This window comes from Fonsecaea pedrosoi (genome assembly GCF_000835455.1).
Source record: "Fonsecaea pedrosoi CBS 271.37 unplaced genomic scaffold supercont1.2, whole genome shotgun sequence".
Taxonomy (NCBI): domain Eukaryota; kingdom Fungi; phylum Ascomycota; class Eurotiomycetes; order Chaetothyriales; family Herpotrichiellaceae; genus Fonsecaea; species Fonsecaea pedrosoi.
The window spans coordinates 533,086-550,946 of record NW_013550614.1 but is presented as its reverse complement, the minus strand read 5'-3'; the positions used below and the strand labels follow the sequence as shown (position 1 = coordinate 550,946).

The window sequence follows — 17,861 nt, the reverse complement described above, 5'->3', positions numbered from 1 at the left end:
TTGCGGCTGCAATTCATATATTGTATCCGCGATCCATACATCTGATTATCTGAACACGCCTCACCAAGCATTGCCGTTAACCTAAACTCAGGCTTTCTAGCGTCGAAGCAAGTATCTACACAACTACCAGCTCGGCGACAGCTCATCGTGGGACTCGACGCATATGTCTTCGCCCTAAATGGAGGCAGTAAGATGACCCTTGATTTTGTGGATTTCAGCGGGCCGCCTGCCTCTGGTATCCCTGATTTTAGGGTCGGCGCCATGCTCGAGAAGTAACTGAACCAGCTTATGGTTACCAACCATGTAGGCAACGTGGAGCGGTGTTCCGACCCCGGTGACAGAGTCAACGTACGATTGAGGTTGTCCTTCGAACTCGATGGTATTGGGCGACGCACCGCTACTTAAAAGTAGCTTGATGATCTCTTCTTCGCGGTTGTTCCAGACAGCAGAATGTAGAGGGTAGCCATATTGGACTGATGCGCCAAGCTCGAGAAGCAGTTTGATAGTCTCAAAAGAAGCACATTGAACAGCAATGGTGAAAGGTGTGAGGCCAAACATGGTAGGAGCGTTAGGATCGGCGCCATGCTCGACAAGCCAGCGGACGAGCTCCAAATCAGAAAAGGCATCACTACGCGAAGTCAGATTTCTGTTGGATTTGATTGTGGGGGAGAACCAACCGCCAAAATGGAGGATAATCCTTTTGGTAGGCGGCGTTAATATCAAATCCCGTATCAAGCATGAGCTCGAGGATCGGGTACGAGAGGTTCTTCACCGCAGTGCAGAAGTCGAAAGGAGAAGGCTTGACGCCTTTCGATAGGAGGAGAGATACGATCCACAGATAGTCCCTCTCCACCGCAGTGCGCATTGCGTAGAATTTGTCCTGGACCGTGAAATCATGGATGTCGTTGGCCGCGGGCCAGCCTAGGAGGCTTTTGACTTTCTCGACATCACCAGAGGCAACTGTATCAGTTAGGGGAGTTGGCTCGGCGGACCACATTGGTTCAATCGTACCGAGAGGACCATTGAAAAGAGTGAAGAGGATGAATTAGGGATGAAGATGAACAGGAGAGAATGATGAGTTACTGGGAGCGAGTTGGCGGGGTAACGCGTCGGCTCGGTTTAGCGCCCACTTTAATAGCTCCGGCCCTTATCAATAAGGTTTATCCGCTAAGTTTAAAAACACTTGAACTCGAAATGTACGGGGGGGGGCGAAAAAGAGTAAAGTATTGTGAAACCACTCATGTTACAGAGGAAATAGGTAGTTCCAATCGGCGAAAGAACGACAAACTTCTCGAATCCACTCCCATGTCTTCCCCTCTTCTCGTTATCAGCAGCATCATAAGTCGGTATACAACCGGTACTTTCTTACAAGCGAGGACAGTATTGCCCTTAATTGTAGCCTTTTCCAATTCCTCGGCTCTGATAGACGCGGACCCTGATGGGCCTTCCACGACTCGACCTTCTTTGCCTGGTGATCGGGTTTGGATTTCACATATGTCCAAGCTTCAGATTGGCTTACCTTGGTCGCTAGGTTGATCCGTTGCGTGTGCATCTGGTGGAATTGTGCAAGGGCGGGGGAATATCGGATTCGCATGGTGGGTTTCTTGCGGAGTTGCCGATTGACTGCCTCGATCTGAAGACTTGTGTACCCGTAGGACAGGGTCATCCTCAAGATAGAGGACCGCGCCGTCCATACGCCCGCCGTCCACAAAGGCCGTGCCATGCTTCTCGGAGCGTGGCTCGCGAGCAAACTTGACGTCGTAGTATTGGATGGGAAAATCGACATTGAATCTCTTAAGACACTTCACGATAAAGTCCCTCTTGTCCGGTAATGCAGCCTTCCCTTCGAATCTGGCGCAGATCAAGGCAACATGGTACGAGGTGAAATGCTTTTCATTCGCCTTGTAAAGACTAGCGAACTCGTGCATTTTGGCGAGCAGATTCTTGTCGCCAGCCTGCGGGTCTGGATCTTGGAGGTCTGGGCGTGGAGGAATATGCGCAGATACGGTGGCTGTCAGAGACACCAGAAACACTCCAAAACACGCATTCAATCCCGATGTCACATGAAATCGTTGGGCGCCGAAAACGAGGCATGCTACCTCGTTCATTCCAAAATGTGATGCTTCTGGTGCATCTCGAATCGAAATGAATGTGGGTTGTTTGGTAGTTGGTGGAGTAGTTTTCTTCAACTGGAGAATGTGATCGCGTGAGGCCATACTTTTGTGGTCAGCCACTTGGCTTTGCACTCGGACTGACGAGGATGAAGACGAAGATGTTGCTCCTACCGCTTTGATCTGCTCTATATGACAAGGAGCATGCTCATTTCAATCAATGGGAAGAACCTGTAGTGATATACGTGTTCCTCGACCGCTTCGTATTTGTCGGCCCGAAATAGGAATATTGTGCGTTGTCGCCCACCGCAGTGAACGGGGAGGCTGTGTATACGTAGTACAAGCGCAAATAGCAACCAATAGTGTTAGGGTATCTTGTTCATTTGTCGCCTTTATCTTCCTTGTCTACCTTGTCTACCTTGTCTGTGTTGTCTGCAGCTGGGAAGCCTGCCAACTGACTATGGAACGTGTTGTGTCCGTCTGAAACTCATCGAGATCTGAATCTGTTCTGTCGTCCCCATGCAATTGAGATCAACCTTACAAACTCAGTCTTTATCAAGTCGGTGAGAACAATTTCCGTTTGGCCTGATGGTCGGATGAATGAGCAGCCAAAAGTGGCATCTTAGAGGGGTAAACGAAGTATTGCTGCCCAACTACGACCAATTAGCAGGATAGGATCACGGCATGACACATAATGGTGAGGCATGGGCAAGTGTTAATTCTACTATTCATATGAGGTGCTCTCCAAGACTTGCACTAAGTACCTCGTCCTTTGTCTGAAACAACCGCTCCCCATCCCCATGTCGTCTAGTTGTATAAGTCCTATGTACGTGTACCATCCTTGATGATATGTTCGACCTGCAAACGCTGACGAACCGACACAACACGATTCCGGGGTCAGATAGCTCTGCATAGGAGGGAAACAACCCCCCCAACAATCTGTATTCTTCAGGACAAATGGTGACGAGCCGATGCTGTTTGACCAGGCGTTGGTCCCGATCAAGCAAGAAAACCGAACCTTGCCAGACCCTTCGGATATATGGTTCATATCGATGGTCGGATGCAGTGTGGTCAATAGACGAGACCAACGATCACAGCTGACACGAGAAGAATTCCCGCTCTGAATGAACGAGAGGGCGGGGTTGCCCAGCTACTTGCCGCCACAGAAGCGAGGGTGACGATGCTGCTTTCCGACGGGCTCGATGAATGCGTTGTCATGCTCGGCAGGGACGTGGGAGCTGTTGTTGGCGTGGAACTACTCAGAGTGGTAGATGTCGACGTCAAAGCTGAGACGATATCGCTTCCTGTCCCCAACGGAACTGTCAAAGTAATAACACTGCTTGGATTGGTGGCCTGACTAGGATAAGAGGGGTCTAGCGTCAGAGTCGCCGTGATGGTCGTCGTTCGAATGGCTGGTACGGTGGTCTATTCTCTCCCCGTCAGTATGGTAAAGTCAATCTGATCGAAAGGGACGCAGAGCAAAGAGGGGAAACAAACCTGAGACATTGAGGAGGCGCTACTGCTGCTGGTACTGCTACTACTGCTGGTGACTGCAGTGGCCGTCTCAGTAACACTTGAAGTCCCCGTCGCACAAGTCCAAGCCATTTCCCGTGGAGTTCCTGGCGACAATGACGACTCATCGCCCTGCGCACCAACCACAACCACCCAGATCAAATTGCGATCCCACATCTGCACGGTGGCGTCCACGGTGGCGTTGCAGAACACGCGATCATTCAGACACAAAATGTCGTCGACCGAGGCTTCTGCTGTCGTGCAAGACCCGCTCAAGCAGGCTGCTAAGGCTGTGCGGTACGAGCAGTCTGTGCAGATACATCGCCGGAGCACGGCGGAGGGGGAGTCGTCGTCGATAACACCCACATTGTTGTCATTCGTCGTGGCTGTGGTCGTGGCAGTGGCAGCGACAGTGGCAGAGGCCGAAGCAGATGCATAGGAAGATGAAAGGTCCACATTCCCGCCGCCGGAGAGGATGGAGCCGCAGGACCCAAAGGCCTGGAGGAGCGCGGCGCTGTAGCAGGTCTGCGCGCAAGTCGGGAGCTGCGTCCAGTTTGTATACACATACGGGGTGCCAGCCACAGCCTGCTGAAGCGGTGCAGTAGCGCTGCCGACAAGGGCCGCCCGCGCTAGGAGACCGGCCAGCAGTGTCATATCGAGGTAGGCGGGTCTACGCCTTGTTTTTGTATGTCTCTCTCCGCTGTTCTTTCTCCCGACCTGTGGACAGTAGAGAGTGGACGGTGTAGACAAGATAGGATCCGATCTCGAGATGAGATGCAGGTTGTGTTTCGTGTTCACATGTACACATGCATGTATGCATGCCTGAATCTATTCGATATTCATGTTCAAATTCAGATTCCGATTCCCGTTCGTGACTTGACTAGATCTAGAAACTTCAGAGAACGAAGATCAAAAAAAATTACTCCAGAAAGTCCGCAACAGAGCCAGCCAAACATGTCACGAGTCTCGTCAGTAGCAATGTCACTACCACTACTGCCACGCGCGGGACGAGAAAAAAAGAGGCATGACACTAAGCATAGGTCATGAGACCAGGCGATAGGGGACATGATCAATATCCGTTGTTCATTGTTCACGCCCGTCAGGAGAGGAGTGGGCAACTCACGGTTTTTCTCTCGGTCAAGGTCGACGAGGAGGCATAATTATACACATCAAGTGACCCTGTGACCCTGTGATATCCACGATCTTCTTATCTTCTTATCCTCTATCACCAGGACCGAATGACTCGTCGACCATCAACCCAAAGAGCAGAAAAACTGCTACCGCTACGGCTACTGCTGTGCCCAATTACCGTACAAACCACGCATCCACGGGCGTGACCACATGTGAGGAGTCCATCGATTCACTGTCCAACACTAGATCCATCTCTTCCTCCTTCTCCAGATCCTCGTTCGCATCGCCTCCTTCTTCTCCTTCTCCACGAACTACCTAGCTACCTACCTAACTAATCACAAACCAAGGACCAAGATCCATCCACTCACAAACAGAACCGTCGCCATATCCAGTCCTTCAAATGGCAACGCCAGCTCTCCCGCACCCCCGGTCTGACTTGGAAGGAGATTTGTGCTTGTACCTGTGCCCGTACTTGTACTCCGGCTCGTCAAGGTAGTGATTGTGGTACCAATACCTGTACTTGTAGTGTAGCTGGTGATAGAATGAGACGTGAATGTCAGGGGTGGAGATGGAGATTGGCTTTGCGTTACAGGACCTGTAATGGTAATAGAGGCTCCGGTGTCGCTGGTGCTTATGCTGCTACCATAGCCGCTGTTTCCGTACGCGCTGCTGCTGCTGAGGGTGGCTGATCCAGCCGATGTCAAGGTGATCAGGGGTGGGTTCGGTGTCGGATATCCCAAGCCGCTATCAGACTGCTGCCCACTTGTAACAGACGTCGAAATGACTATGGTACCTGTCGCGTTCCCCCCATCGGTAGTCGTGCTCTGGCATGACTCGGACGTAGACACAGAATGCGTGGCAGGGCCTCCAGGGCTATTTGAAGGGAAGCTCGAGTGAACAGTTGTCGTCACGTACGATGTGCTTGTGATCGAGATGGTGATTGTCGTATTATGGGAACAATCTGGACCTTCTGGACAGCCACTCCCAGAGACACCGGAAGTACACGTGGCTGTTGGGGTTAGCGAAACTTGGGTATACGTGGACTGGGTCCCAGTCAAGGGGGACACAAGAGACGTCGCGCTGTAGGAATCAGAGCCGGAGGCGAATGAGGGAAGAAGATAGGAAGGGGCTGAGATTGCATTCGAGGGCGTGTAAGAAGAGGAGCTGATGTCCGAAGTACACGGAGACGAGTCCACGCCAGTCGCAAATGTCGAGTATTTAGGCGTACATGCGGGACTGACACAGGTGTCCGAGCTAAGGACAGGGTACGAGAAAGTTATGTCCGCCTTTGCTGCGTCAGAAACAGTCATTCCACGGTCAAAGCTTGAAGATCACATACCCACGTCGTCGACGCCGGCTCAATATCCGACGGCGTAGATGTCTCTGCCACAGTTGAGCAGGTCGGATTGATGGTCGTAGACATAGTCGCTCCAAATCCACCACCCACAGTCCATTCTGCAGATCGCATTCCCCAGGTAACAGCTGCGTCAACGACCATGTTGCAAAAGACCTGGTCGTTGGTCATCAGCACTTCATTTGACTGCCCCTGATCTCGACAGCCGCCAGATCTGGAGAGACAGGAGCTCAATGTGTCGCTGTAGGTGCAACTGGAGCAGGTGCAGAGACGAATGGACAACACGCTGTTTGTAGTTCCGCAGTGGCTGATCACGGACATGAGGGCTTCGTTGAAGCATTCTTGCGCACAGGAAGGAAGGTCGTCCCAGCTGTCGAACTGGGCGCACGTATAGCCGACAGCCAGAGAAAGGATGAACAAAACAATTGATCTTGCAACAGCCATAACGATGGACTGAGAGACGGGGCTATTGCATTATCAAGAGGATACAACGAATGGTCAGATTGCAAAGGGAAGAATGTACACAAACCGATGACCAACGCCCACGACCGCGATTTGGAAAACAACAAGAACTTATAGGCATCGATGAAAGTCGGAAGCCACTGTTGTTGAGAAACACCGGCCGAGATTTGATCTGGAAGCAGTGATACCGTGCGCTGCTGTGATGCTATGAAAATGTGTCATACTCAGGTCGGTTGAACGAACGGAAGATGCGAAGCCCCAAACATTGATCATCGGTCCCGCGCAGAAAGTGGAAGAGACAATTGTTAGCCCTCTACGGCGCACCATAGTCAGAGACTTCGTAAGAGGTAGGCATTGGTGGCTGCGTCAGGGTCTCAAACGTTTTGAATGACAAGTCGCAAAGAATTGATGGCGATAATCTCAACTGGAATGATTCTGAAAGTCTGTAGAGAGGATAGCATGGACATACACAACCACTTGGAAATTTATGCATGATGCCTTTGAGGAAGAAGCATAACGCCAAGAAAAGTAGAGCCACTCCACAAAGAAGGCACCGTGTCACCCTTCGGAGATATCTTGCAGAACCACTCCAGACGCACAGCATAAAATGTGAAATCGTGAACGGTAAGAAGCATGCAGCAATGGCTAGTCATCAATAGAGAGTCGCGGATGTGCCAGCGGTGAGCCGTAATTGTGTTGTCGAACGTGCAACCACCGTGCCGTCCTTCAGGTAACACCATCGCCCAATGCTGAATCTTAGCTCCAGTTGTCTTCAATCCGGCTTCCATGTCCATCCAGTATCCAAAGAGGGAATTGGTTTTGCATGACGCTGCTGAAATAGCTTAGTCGTCTTCCCGTCACTAGAATATCTTGCCAACGAGAATCCATGTCACCAAAACGCCCAGTCCTTTCTCTACAATCTCCAGAGTGCCAGCATGAGCACGAACAGCAGCATTGAAAGACTGCACTGCCATAGCACTCGGGGTCGAGTATACAGTCCAGGGGCTGCTCAGGTTGCCGCTTGATGTGGTGTTTGGGGGCAAATCCACGACAACAGTCGAGGTGCTGGTGATTATCACTTGAGTCGCGGTCACGGTAACAGAGCCTGGGTCGGTACCAGTGATTGAGGTGTTAGACGTCCAAGATGATGGAGAGGTTGACAACGTCTGCAAAATATTAGCCATTCAGGCACAGGACAGAGTCATGCACGGTAAAGTATGTATGCGACATGCCTGAATCTGAGTAGGATCTGAGACTGTAACCCAATAACCTCCCCAAGGACCTCTTCCCAGAGTGATAGTTCTTGCGCCATTGATCAACGTGTAATCAAAGCCACTATCCACAGAAGCGTTGCAGAAGACGGCGTTTTTGAACGTCTCGATATCGCGGTTGAAGGGGTTGGAGTTGCAAGGCACGTTGGCTTGGAGGCAAAGGTCGAACTTTGTGACGGCGTCAACATTTCGACAGAAACAGTCAAGGGATGTATGGGCGCAGGTAGAGAGAGAAGCGTTGACAGCTTTGGTGAAGCAATCTTGCTGTGAGTATGGTCAGCCTCAGGAAACGAGCCACAACTTCATGGATCGACCTTACAGCGCAGTAGGGAAGAGCGGTCCACCTCTCGTAGTACGCGCTCACGAATGGAGAGACGACCAGGAGGAGCGAGCAAAGCAATGCGGACAGTGTAAATGCCATCATGAGAATGTGTGATAGTAATAAATGCAGAGGGAAAAATGATGGAGAAGACGTTCGAGGCCTTGCTGAAGAGTTCTTGAAAAAGGATCAAGCAGAGGGAGGTAGAGAGAGAAAGGGAGAAGGAGAATTGTTACTGTCACCCTCAACACCAACACCAACAACAACATCACCTGACCATCGTCACTTGCTCCTTCCCTGAATCGAATAAGTGATATATTGTAGATTCACATTTTAGTCCCAGATGACACTCACCTGCAACCAAGACGTTGCTGACAAGTGATGCCATCCAAATGCCACAGCTCAACGCTGGCAGAGACTTACCGAGAAAAAAAAACCCACTCGAAAGAGCAAGGTTTAACTTACCACAGACGGATTTGATCCCGGTTCAGGGGGTCGAACCGAGTCTGTGGAAAAGTTTTTGTAACTCGACATTTTCGTCCTCGCGAGGGATATTTGTGAGTGAGTGAATGTGTGTGGATGAAAAGGAGATGGGCGGGTGAAGGACTTCAGACAAGCGACGGAAATGACAATGAAGAGCTCCCCAGTTCCACGACCATCGAGTTGGTTGATGCGTTGAAGGGGCTGGAAGCCACCCTTTCACTCCATATATCACTACACCTTCAGACTGGACGACCTCCCTGGCGGGGCTGAATGCCCATATGAACTTCATACCGCATTCCACCACGTCACTAGTCCACGTCATCCACCCTATCCATCCATTCTTCAATTATTCAGTGACTTCTCCCACCACGCACATCTTTGGTTTGATGTATCATCTTTAACCCGTGCCACCACAGTCGAAATCGAGTTCATACTGGCATTTTGACCCTGCATTGGGAATGGTGGCAGTCCCTGTCCATTGGGATTGCCCGACAGGATGAAGTTCGTGAGGTAGGCTTGAAGGGTTTTGGCCACTGGGGCAATCAGGTCCTGCGTGAGGTTGGTGGGTTGGCCATTGTAAAAGGTATATGGCACATCATATCCATGGAAGCCAGGCGGCACGGCGAATTGATACGAGTACGTGTTGTTGCTGTAAGCTTTGTTGAGGAAGTATGTGTTGCAGGTGAAGGACGATTCGGTGACGAACAGGATAGTTCGCTCAATGGGAGACTTATAAGGCTGGCTTCCATCATAGACAGCTGGATAGAGTGTTTTGACAATGTAGTCTACCGCCGCGGGAGGTGTGCCAGGATTAAGCATGACTATCATGTTCTCCAACTGGTCGTCAGTTTGCACATAGGGTGGCGTAAAAGATGGTCCCTCGCTGAGTGTATGTGACACCATGACGCTCAAATTCTTCGCAAATGCCCCTGCATTGAGCAGAGTACCAGGAAGCGCGGGCACAAAGACCCCATCAACAACTGGCCCGTAGGTAAATCCTCCATACTGGGAGGCTCCCACCTGCAGTGCATTGGCTTTGATTACTGCCTCAGAGGATGCTTGTCTGGCCTCCTCGATTGTGCTGACGTTGAGAAGCGACAGAAACGACTGCGTGGCGTTTTCCTGGACAAAATATGACGGCGTCGGAAGATAGCCGGGTGATTGCGAGATGGCTTGCTGGAAAGGGACTTCCTTCAGGCCCCCAAAGGCGGTGATCTGGTGGACGATTGATCCTCCTCCGGCCGACTCGCCCATGACAGTGACCCGGTTTGGATCGCCACCGAACAAATGGATGTTGTTCTGCACCCATTCCAGAGCCAGACGCTGATCATAAAGGCCTGCATTAGACACTCCTCCGGCTGCCTGCAAGGTAGGGCCTGCAAGCCAACCCATAGCGCCTAGTCTGTAGTTCATGGCCACGAAGATGACGCCCTCACCTCCGTTGGCCTGACTAGCCTTGATGAGACCACTAGGATTTCCAGATCCCTCTTTGGATCCGAGAGTATACCCGCCGCCGTAGATCCTGATCCCAGTAAGAAAATGGTGTCGACATCAAGCTCTTTGAACTTACCAGACCACCACCGCAGCACCCGCATTTTGGCGTCTTCTGACTCTACTTTTCGAGCCGTCAAAGACCTTTTTGGGCACAATCACATCCAAGAACAGGCAATCTTCAGACATCCGTGGATCTGGTGGGGTAGGCTTAGCATTTTGCAAGGCAATTTGAAGCTGCTCCTCGGCCTGGGTGTAGTTGAACGAGGTCGCATTCCCTGCTATGAGATACTGAACGAACTCGGAGGAGATTGGATACCATCCCGGAATAGCTTGCGGACAGATTCTGTCGACACTGCCGTTCTGCACCACATTGTTTCTGCCACTGGGTGGCACAGGAGCAGCAAAGCGAAGGTTACCTATGGGCGGCTGTGCATAACGTATATTTGAGAAGTTGTACGTCTGTCCGGTTTGCTATGAAGTGGAGTCAGTTTGAGCGAGATTCTGTTTGCGACCATCGGAATACATACCTTGAAACTGATCGCCTGGTGGATTTCATAGCCGAGATCAACCTGAGGAAGCGTAGCCTGCGTGTGGACAAGCGGAGTCAGAAGTGCAATCGCCACAAGCGAAAAGGTGGTGGATGAAAGCATTCTCTGAGAATTGATCACCGGCGTACCTGTCGAGCACCTGAAGACAGATCTCAGCAAGAGAGCATGGAAGGGGGAGCAGCGTGCATTTGAAATACTTCTTTACCGCCACTGTCTTGGAGAAGAATTGGTCAAAGCCGGTGACTGGGGCAATGGTTGACGCGGACTGGTCCAAGTCCGTCCATCGACTGCGTGTCCATAAGTCGAGAGCAGTTTCTAGCTTCCGGATCGGGAAATAGCTCCATGCTGAACACGGCAATCAATTTGAGGGTCGGATAACCCCAGCTATAGCTAGTCTGTAAAAACGGGGTTACTGGGGTCGAGCATGATCTGCCTCGGTATCATATCTGGGGAGACGAGCCAATACGTTTGATCCGTCGGCCACTTCCAGGGGAGGGCAGCTAGGAGACACAAAGGCAACAGAATAAGTTGGCCCATTGACGTCAGTATATCGAAAGCTGGCACGGTTGGCATGAGGTGGTGATGCCGGATCACGGCGGGGTCGGGATGTATCCATCTCCAGACACACACCCCGCGCCTGGAAGGGTGGTTGGTCGCGAAGTTGATTCTCTTGTTCTTCTGCTCAACTAGGTATGCAACCAACGAACAGCTGCCACACCATGTTGGATGATGATTTGATCTGTTAGAGGTACGACGTATTCGTGGACTAGTGGAGACGCAGCACCAGATACGTGGAGACGCGGGGAGGTTGTGTGGAGCAAACAAGAATACAAGCTTAGGTCATGATGCAGTCTTCGGCAATGTCATGGCAATGCTGGTCGGTCCATTATCAGTCCGAGAGAATCGTGGTTGGCACGGTTGGGAACAATAGACAGCTCCACAAGGTCGAGACAAAAGGAGACAAAAACCTGTTTGTGGCTGGCCAGGAGAACGAAGCTTCTTAAAGAATGTGGATAGTGATAAGTTAACGATATTAATACACCAGCAGCCAAACAGTCAAGGGAGTCCAGCACCCATTGCAACGGTCTATCTTCGGCCTTGGTTCACATCCCCTCGTCCAAGTCATTTAGGAATCGCACCAACAATCACACTGTGGTCAGCCTCGATCAGCACCAGCGACCTTTCCGCCACACCTCCTCCGCATTGGCCTTGCCTTTGCTTTCGGGCACAAACACAACCACAAATATAGCCCAAAAAACAGCAACACCCACAAAAATCCACCACACGTTGTGCGTAAGGACCTTGTTCAAGACAGGGAAGAACATGGCCACCAAGAATGTTGATAGCCAGTTGGCCGCAAGTGCCCAGCTAGAAACAGCCCCAACGGCTTCAGGTCCGACAAGTTCGCTTGCTAAGATGAACGGAATCGGTCCAAGCCCAACACCAAAACTGGCCACGAATAGTGCAACGGCAACGATCGTGAGGGCTTGAATGTGCTTTGCGAGCCCGGCGTACAACATCCCTGATGCCGCACCCATCCCTATAATCGAAATCAGGAGGCAGGGTTTTCGGCCAATTTTGTCAGGCAAAGGCGCTGCCAAGATTGTCACCACCACATTTACACTTGAGACGATGACCGTGACGAGGCCAGCGTGCTTGGGCATGACCTTGCCCAGAATGGCGACGCTGTACATGACGACGCTGTTGATACCACAGAGCTGTTGAGCAATCATGGTACCCGTCACGGCAATCAAGGGTCGTCGATACTTGGGCATTTTGACGACTGCAATGATAGATCGGGCTGCTTCTTTGAGTGGCCGCGCACCTCTCGGGGACGCAAGGAGACTTTCCTCTTCTGCTTCTCCTGACATGTCCCAGCCCTCCATCTCCTCTCGAATATCCGCCGTTTTCCCTCTGAGGCGCTGCAGGATTCCGCGGGCCATTCGCGGTCGATTATTTGCTGCAAGCCATTTGGGAGTTTCTGGCGTGAAAAAGAGGCCCACAAACATGAGACCGGCAATGAAACCGCCCGTGGCCAGCACCCAGCGCCATTTGTTGGATTTGGACAAGAAATAGCCGAGGAGTTGGGCGACAACGATGCCAGAATTGATCTGGACCTGAGTGAAGGCTCCGAAGAGGCCACGGCGCTTTGGGGGCGCCACTTCGGAGATATAGATGGGAGACACGACAGTGGCTGCACCGGCTCCCAATCCAGAGAGTGCACGACCCAGGGCCAGCAGCCATAGTTTACCCGCCAGTGCTTCAGCAACAGGTCCGCCAGCCAGGAAAAAGGTTGCCCACCTCAACGCAAACAATCGACCGAACTTTGTCGCGACGGCACCGCTGAAGAGCGCTCCGAAGAGACCACCGACGGTAAACATGGACTGCACCATACCCCATTGGAAGTCGTTCATGGGAATGCATTGAGGAAGTCCGAGGGCTACATATCCGGGGAGTTGGTCGACTTGGCAGGTAATGACCTTCTGAGGGGCATTGAGTTCTCCCTGGTGTTTGTCAGTCATGTCTCCCCATCACAGGTTGTGGCCCGGCAATACTCACCAAGTGGTAGCCAAAGAGGAGAGGACCAAGGGTGACCACGTAGACAGTGGAGATGAGCAACAGGGTGAAACCTTTCGGCTTTGGAGTTGCCATCAGGCCCTTCGGGGGCAGACCCGGTGAGAGATTGACCTGCGTGTAGAGCCCATAGCCACTGCTGGTCTTCGTCAGCGCAGTTCGTCCCATGTTGAGGAAGACAGTTGGTGATAGCATACCAACCGAGAATGCTCTCAGGAAGACCTCCCTCTTTTACTATATGGACCTAAACACGCAAGTGACGCGATAACAGGGGAACGATACTGGAGCCCAATGATGTAGATTGTTGCGTAATGATGCAGATTAGCTGCGCACAGGCAGACAGATTGTTTAGATTCCCCATGGTTGATTGAGAAGGAAGCGGCGCCCTCCGATGAAAGCATAGCAGGAGAGGACGATGGGATTGGACGCCGTAGACGACAAGGAAATGACCAAGTCAAGCCAGCGCAGACCAGCACAGGTAGGCGCAGGCAGGCGAACGGGGCAAAGTGCAGCCGTGCCGTGGCCTCACCACATCCTATTGGTCAGCACCCACAATGCCAAGTCGTACATCAAATCGACCGGCTTCGTACCAAGAACACCTCCTGTTGCCTCCCCGCAAGGCTTGCCGTCCTCGCCGTCTTCAAACCTCGCCTCCATCGCCGTCAATGTCGATCCTTTCGCCTCCATGGGATTTTATGCTTTTCGATTTTAATGTGCATCTGACTATCAACTATTTTCTAACAGATTCCCATCCCGCGGCCTAATTACAAGAAAGGCGATTTGTTTGCTGATCCACAAGACTCCTTGGTTGCCACTCGACTTTGGGCCATCCTTGATCGGCGGAATCGGGCGGAGGCTGCCTATTCCACGTTGTGAGAGACAGCCTCACCGGGGTTGTTGGCGAGGCAGATGAATGCTTCCCGTTCGATGATGTCGCCAACATCGTTCCGTTCGTGTTAGATTGGACGTCTGTTCAAAGCACAAAACACCCGACGTCGTACTGGGGGGGCTTGGACGAAATGTCGATTCCTGGCATGTCCCGCTCAGGCACGAGTCTGAACATTGCCCAACAACTCCGAAAGTCCACTCAGTTGGCTTTAGATGGTATATACTCCTTCTTAGTGTTCTTCCCTTTCGACCCCTATTTTCATTGGCTGAGCAGTGCAAACGGAGCAAGCTGATATAAACCGCAAGATTCTGGCCGGGGCCATGACAAGAAAATACCGGGCAACAACTATACAGCGAAGGTTAAAATCGGCCACAAGTATACTATCATCGGTTTCATTAGCAGCGGCACCTATGGTCGAGTATACAAAGCTGTAGAGAAGAATCCAAAAAGTGATTCGACCAGTCCTTCAGGGACATCTCCACCAAAGGAACTATATGCCATCAAAAAGTAACGTCACAAGATTTCCCTATAAGCAAGGTCTACTCTGACCCACAAACAGATTCAAACCGGAGAAGGAAGGAGACAATGTCCAGTATACAGGATTGTCTCAATCTGCCATTCGGGAGATGTCGTTGTGCACCGAGTTGTCTCATCCAAACGTGGTTCATCTGGCCGAGATCATCCTCGAGGACAAGTGTGTCTTTATGGTTTTTGAATACTGCGAGCATGATCTTCTCCAAATCATTCACCATCATACCCAGCCGACCAGGCGACCCATCCCCGCTACCATGATCAAGTCGATCCTATTTCAGCTCCTCAATGGCTTGTACTATCTCCACCAGAACTGGGTGATTCATCGTGATTTGAAACCTGCCAACATCATGGTCACCAGCTCTGGACATGTGCGCATCGGAGACTTGGGACTTGCCCGACTCTTCCACAAACCTCTCTCATCACTATATTCCGGGGACAAGGTCGTGGTTACCATATGGTACCGTAGCCCCGACCTGCTTCTGGGTGCACGTCATTACACGCCGTCCATTGACCTCTGGGCTGTCGGATGTATCTTCGCTGAACTCCTAAGCCTCAGGCCAATTTTCAAGGGAGAAGAAACAAAGATGGATAGCAAGAAGACGGTACCGTTCCAGAGAAACCAGATGGGCAAGATTGTGGAAATCCTGGGCATGCCTCGACGAGAAAACTGGAAGGGCTTGGTGGACATGCCGGAATATCCGCAGCTGCAGTCACTGATCGTGTCGCGTGGCGGGATGCCAGGAGGCTTATATCCGAACCCCCCTACGTCTCTGAACCGCGGTTCTGGTGGTAACAATGGCAGCGGTCTGGAGTCGTGGTATAACAACTGCATCCGGCACGCGAGCTACCCTCCAGACAAGTCTCCTGGCCAACGCGGGTTCCAGCTCTTGTCGGAGTTGTTCGAGTACGATCCCGACCTACGCTTGACGGCCGAGCAAGCTCTCCACCACGAGTATTTCAGAAACACCGATGATGGGCCGAACAAAGGCAAGATCTGGGTCAGCAACAATTGCTTCGAAGGGCTGAACGAGGTGTATCCACACAGGAGGGTAAGCACTGAAACGAATGACATTGGGACGGGCAGCTTGCCAGGGACGAAGAGAGGGGGCTTGCCTGATGACACGCTTCTCCCAGCGTCAAAAAGGAGATAGCATTTCCATGACTCTGACCTCAGCAATTGGACGCCAATGTTGTTGCAACTTGACTCGAATTATGGCGGAAACCCACGATCTGTCCTCACTTGGGAGAACCCCTACACGAAACGTGGAGTCACATCACATCCCTCCCAGGGCCGGCCGGTACAGTGGAATGCGTTTCACCTAGCTCTGCAGCCCGAATTGACCACGTTCACCAACGAAGATCTTCAGGGCAATTGGAGTAATTCTCTCAATTCGTTGCCCTCAGAAGTCTTTTGGCACTATAACGGGTGGAGATTGAACTGACGATGCACTTATCTGCGACTGACTCGGATCTTTTCGTGGTGAAGATGGAAAAGAGTCAAACCGTGCACCTGGGGGCGGAAGTCACTTTGGCTGCACGAGGTATATTGACACCACAACTTGAATGTCGGGGTACACGGGACGGTCTGTCACTCGGTCTCACGGCTAGCATTTGGAGTTTCGTCCATTTTTTCAGCATATGACCAGCCCGGGGTATTTGTTTGATTTGCAAAAAGATGCAATATTTTTTTGACACTGTGACCAGAGCTCATTTATGCTTTTTCCTTTTTCGTAGGTCTGTTCTTTGGATTGTCATTCCACCGTTTTTCATCAAGCTCCGAGCCTCCATCTACCAGTGGAAAAAAGGGTCCCCATTGATACCGCCGTAGCCGTTGATATGCCATTGTTAATCATAGGCAAAGGGTGAGGGTCCATAAGATGCTGCACATGCAATCCCTGGCCAGCGCTCGACTCTTCGCAAAGGCTCCCCATACGACTCTCGTCCTGAAAAGTTCGTCAAGACGAAATCTTGTTTGTCCGCTCCGCGCGAGGGAGAACCACTCGTCAATATTTCAGATGATCCTCATTCTCGTCTCCAACCACTCCAGTCACCTTCCCGACACACGTGCATCAATAATCAGAAGGAGAACCCCCTTAAGCCTGCGCGGTCTTAGCGGCCTGCTGGGGGTTGACCTTCTTACCGTCCTTGTTGTATCGGACTCGCGGGGGCGGGGCACGGTTTCGACGGCCGATGCGCGACCGGACTCGCACAATCTTGCCGTGGATGGCGCACGACACGCAGTACTGGAGCTTCAGGTACATCTTGGGGACGGCGTAGTCGGCGAACACGGACGCATCGGAAATATCACCTATCCCAATCGTTCGTCAGTCCACACAATTGTTTTCTCATTCCCGATTTGAAGGGGGCTTTCCACCCTCGACAAGAAGTTACGTACGGATTGCTGCCGATTCGACCATGTTACGGATGGTGAATCTCTTGATGGCTTTATCTTTGGGCACGCAGCGAGAGCAGTTGGAACACCGAACGGGCTTGACTCTGCCTCTGCCCTTCTTGTTGCGACCACTGGTCTTGTCAGAAAATGGATTGGATGGCACTGGGGGATGATGGCATACTTGGAGGCTCGTTTCTTGACCATTTTGACGTTCGCTAAGGGTCAGCGGTTTTCGAAGGTGTGCTTCAGAGCCCTCAGAGCGTCGTGGGGGCAATGGTGGAGGTGATAATGGCGGGATCGATGTGTGAGGTGCAGAAGAGCTGGGCGTGGACAATGCGAAATAATCCCAAAAAGTGCATTTTTCGAGGTGCGGTGGGTGCCAAGTGTGACTTGGGCAGCTAGTCCCAAAAAGGCTAGCAGTATGTCTGTAACTGGTAACCTCTCTGAGGGCTTGGCAAATGGCCTGCCACCTACAACAAGATCAGTCAGATAGTCTGCCACTCGCATTAATCATTCAGTTGATTCTGAATGTCTGTGGCTTACGTATGTATATCATTACTTACGCTGTACTCATAAGACTATCAATGCAGCTTCAACACAGAGAGCCGGGAGAAGCGATCGTAGTAAATGCTATCAAATAGTACAGGAGTTTCTCTGTATAAGTGCGTAGGGGATTTTGTTTCGTTGTTGCAATCCTCTCCAAATGGACCCATTATTCATCAGACAGTGCTGCCAGGCTCTTCAAGAGGTTCGGATTGAGCTGCTTGGTCGGACATGGCGAGGCTGA

The 17,861-nt window shown here is 51.5% G+C and overlaps 9 protein-coding genes across 9 annotated transcripts; 1 reads left to right on the top strand and 8 right to left on the bottom strand.

Annotated features, from left to right (window-relative positions):
* Positions 1–174: 174 nt before the first annotated feature.
* On the bottom strand, positions 175–997 carry Z517_02162 (uncharacterized protein; the record flags this gene model as incomplete). Its single annotated transcript, XM_013431273.1, has 2 exons — positions 175–628; positions 678–997. The coding sequence occupies 2 exons, from the start codon at positions 995–997 to the stop codon at positions 175–177; spliced, it is 774 nt and encodes a 257-aa protein (XP_013286727.1).
* Positions 998–1,238: 241 nt separating this feature from the next.
* Z517_02161 (uncharacterized protein) lies at positions 1,239–2,216 on the bottom strand (the record flags this gene model as incomplete). Its single annotated transcript, XM_013431272.1, has 2 exons — positions 1,239–1,468; positions 1,520–2,216. The coding sequence occupies 2 exons, from the start codon at positions 2,214–2,216 to the stop codon at positions 1,239–1,241; spliced, it is 927 nt and encodes a 308-aa protein (XP_013286726.1).
* Positions 2,217–3,182: 966 nt separating this feature from the next.
* Positions 3,183–4,277, bottom strand: Z517_02160 (uncharacterized protein; the record flags this gene model as incomplete). The annotated part of the gene is made up of 2 exons (XM_013431271.1): positions 3,183–3,536; positions 3,609–4,277. The coding sequence occupies 2 exons, from the start codon at positions 4,275–4,277 to the stop codon at positions 3,183–3,185; spliced, it is 1,023 nt and encodes a 340-aa protein (XP_013286725.1).
* Positions 4,278–5,089: 812 nt separating this feature from the next.
* Positions 5,090–6,252, bottom strand: Z517_02159 (uncharacterized protein; the record flags this gene model as incomplete). Its single annotated transcript, XM_013431270.1, has 2 exons — positions 5,090–6,040; positions 6,094–6,252. 2 exons carry the CDS (start codon positions 6,250–6,252, stop codon positions 5,090–5,092), a joined length of 1,110 nt encoding a protein of 369 aa, XP_013286724.1.
* A 1,178-nt stretch (positions 6,253–7,430) lies between these two features.
* Z517_02158 (uncharacterized protein) lies at positions 7,431–8,262 on the bottom strand (the record flags this gene model as incomplete). The annotated part of the gene is made up of 3 exons (XM_013431269.1): positions 7,431–7,736; positions 7,833–8,105; positions 8,161–8,262. The coding sequence occupies 3 exons, from the start codon at positions 8,260–8,262 to the stop codon at positions 7,431–7,433; spliced, it is 681 nt and encodes a 226-aa protein (XP_013286723.1).
* A 723-nt stretch (positions 8,263–8,985) lies between these two features.
* On the bottom strand, positions 8,986–10,787 carry Z517_02157 (uncharacterized protein; the record flags this gene model as incomplete). The annotated part of the gene is made up of 3 exons (XM_013431268.1): positions 8,986–10,165; positions 10,214–10,608; positions 10,665–10,787. 3 exons carry the CDS (start codon positions 10,785–10,787, stop codon positions 8,986–8,988), a joined length of 1,698 nt encoding a protein of 565 aa, XP_013286722.1.
* A 1,064-nt stretch (positions 10,788–11,851) lies between these two features.
* On the bottom strand, positions 11,852–13,427 carry Z517_02156 (uncharacterized protein; the record flags this gene model as incomplete). The annotated part of the gene is made up of 2 exons (XM_013431267.1): positions 11,852–13,189; positions 13,245–13,427. The coding sequence occupies 2 exons, from the start codon at positions 13,425–13,427 to the stop codon at positions 11,852–11,854; spliced, it is 1,521 nt and encodes a 506-aa protein (XP_013286721.1).
* An 851-nt stretch (positions 13,428–14,278) lies between these two features.
* On the top strand, positions 14,279–15,833 carry Z517_02155 (uncharacterized protein; the record flags this gene model as incomplete). Its single annotated transcript, XM_013431266.1, has 3 exons — positions 14,279–14,363; positions 14,454–14,655; positions 14,708–15,833. The coding sequence occupies 3 exons, from the start codon at positions 14,279–14,281 to the stop codon at positions 15,831–15,833; spliced, it is 1,413 nt and encodes a 470-aa protein (XP_013286720.1).
* Positions 15,834–16,775: 942 nt separating this feature from the next.
* On the bottom strand, positions 16,776–17,278 carry Z517_02154 (40S ribosomal protein S26E; the record flags this gene model as incomplete). The annotated part of the gene is made up of 3 exons (XM_013431265.1): positions 16,776–16,990; positions 17,078–17,205; positions 17,256–17,278. 3 exons carry the CDS (start codon positions 17,276–17,278, stop codon positions 16,776–16,778), a joined length of 366 nt encoding a protein of 121 aa, XP_013286719.1.
* Between the last annotated feature and the right edge of the window lie 583 nt (positions 17,279–17,861).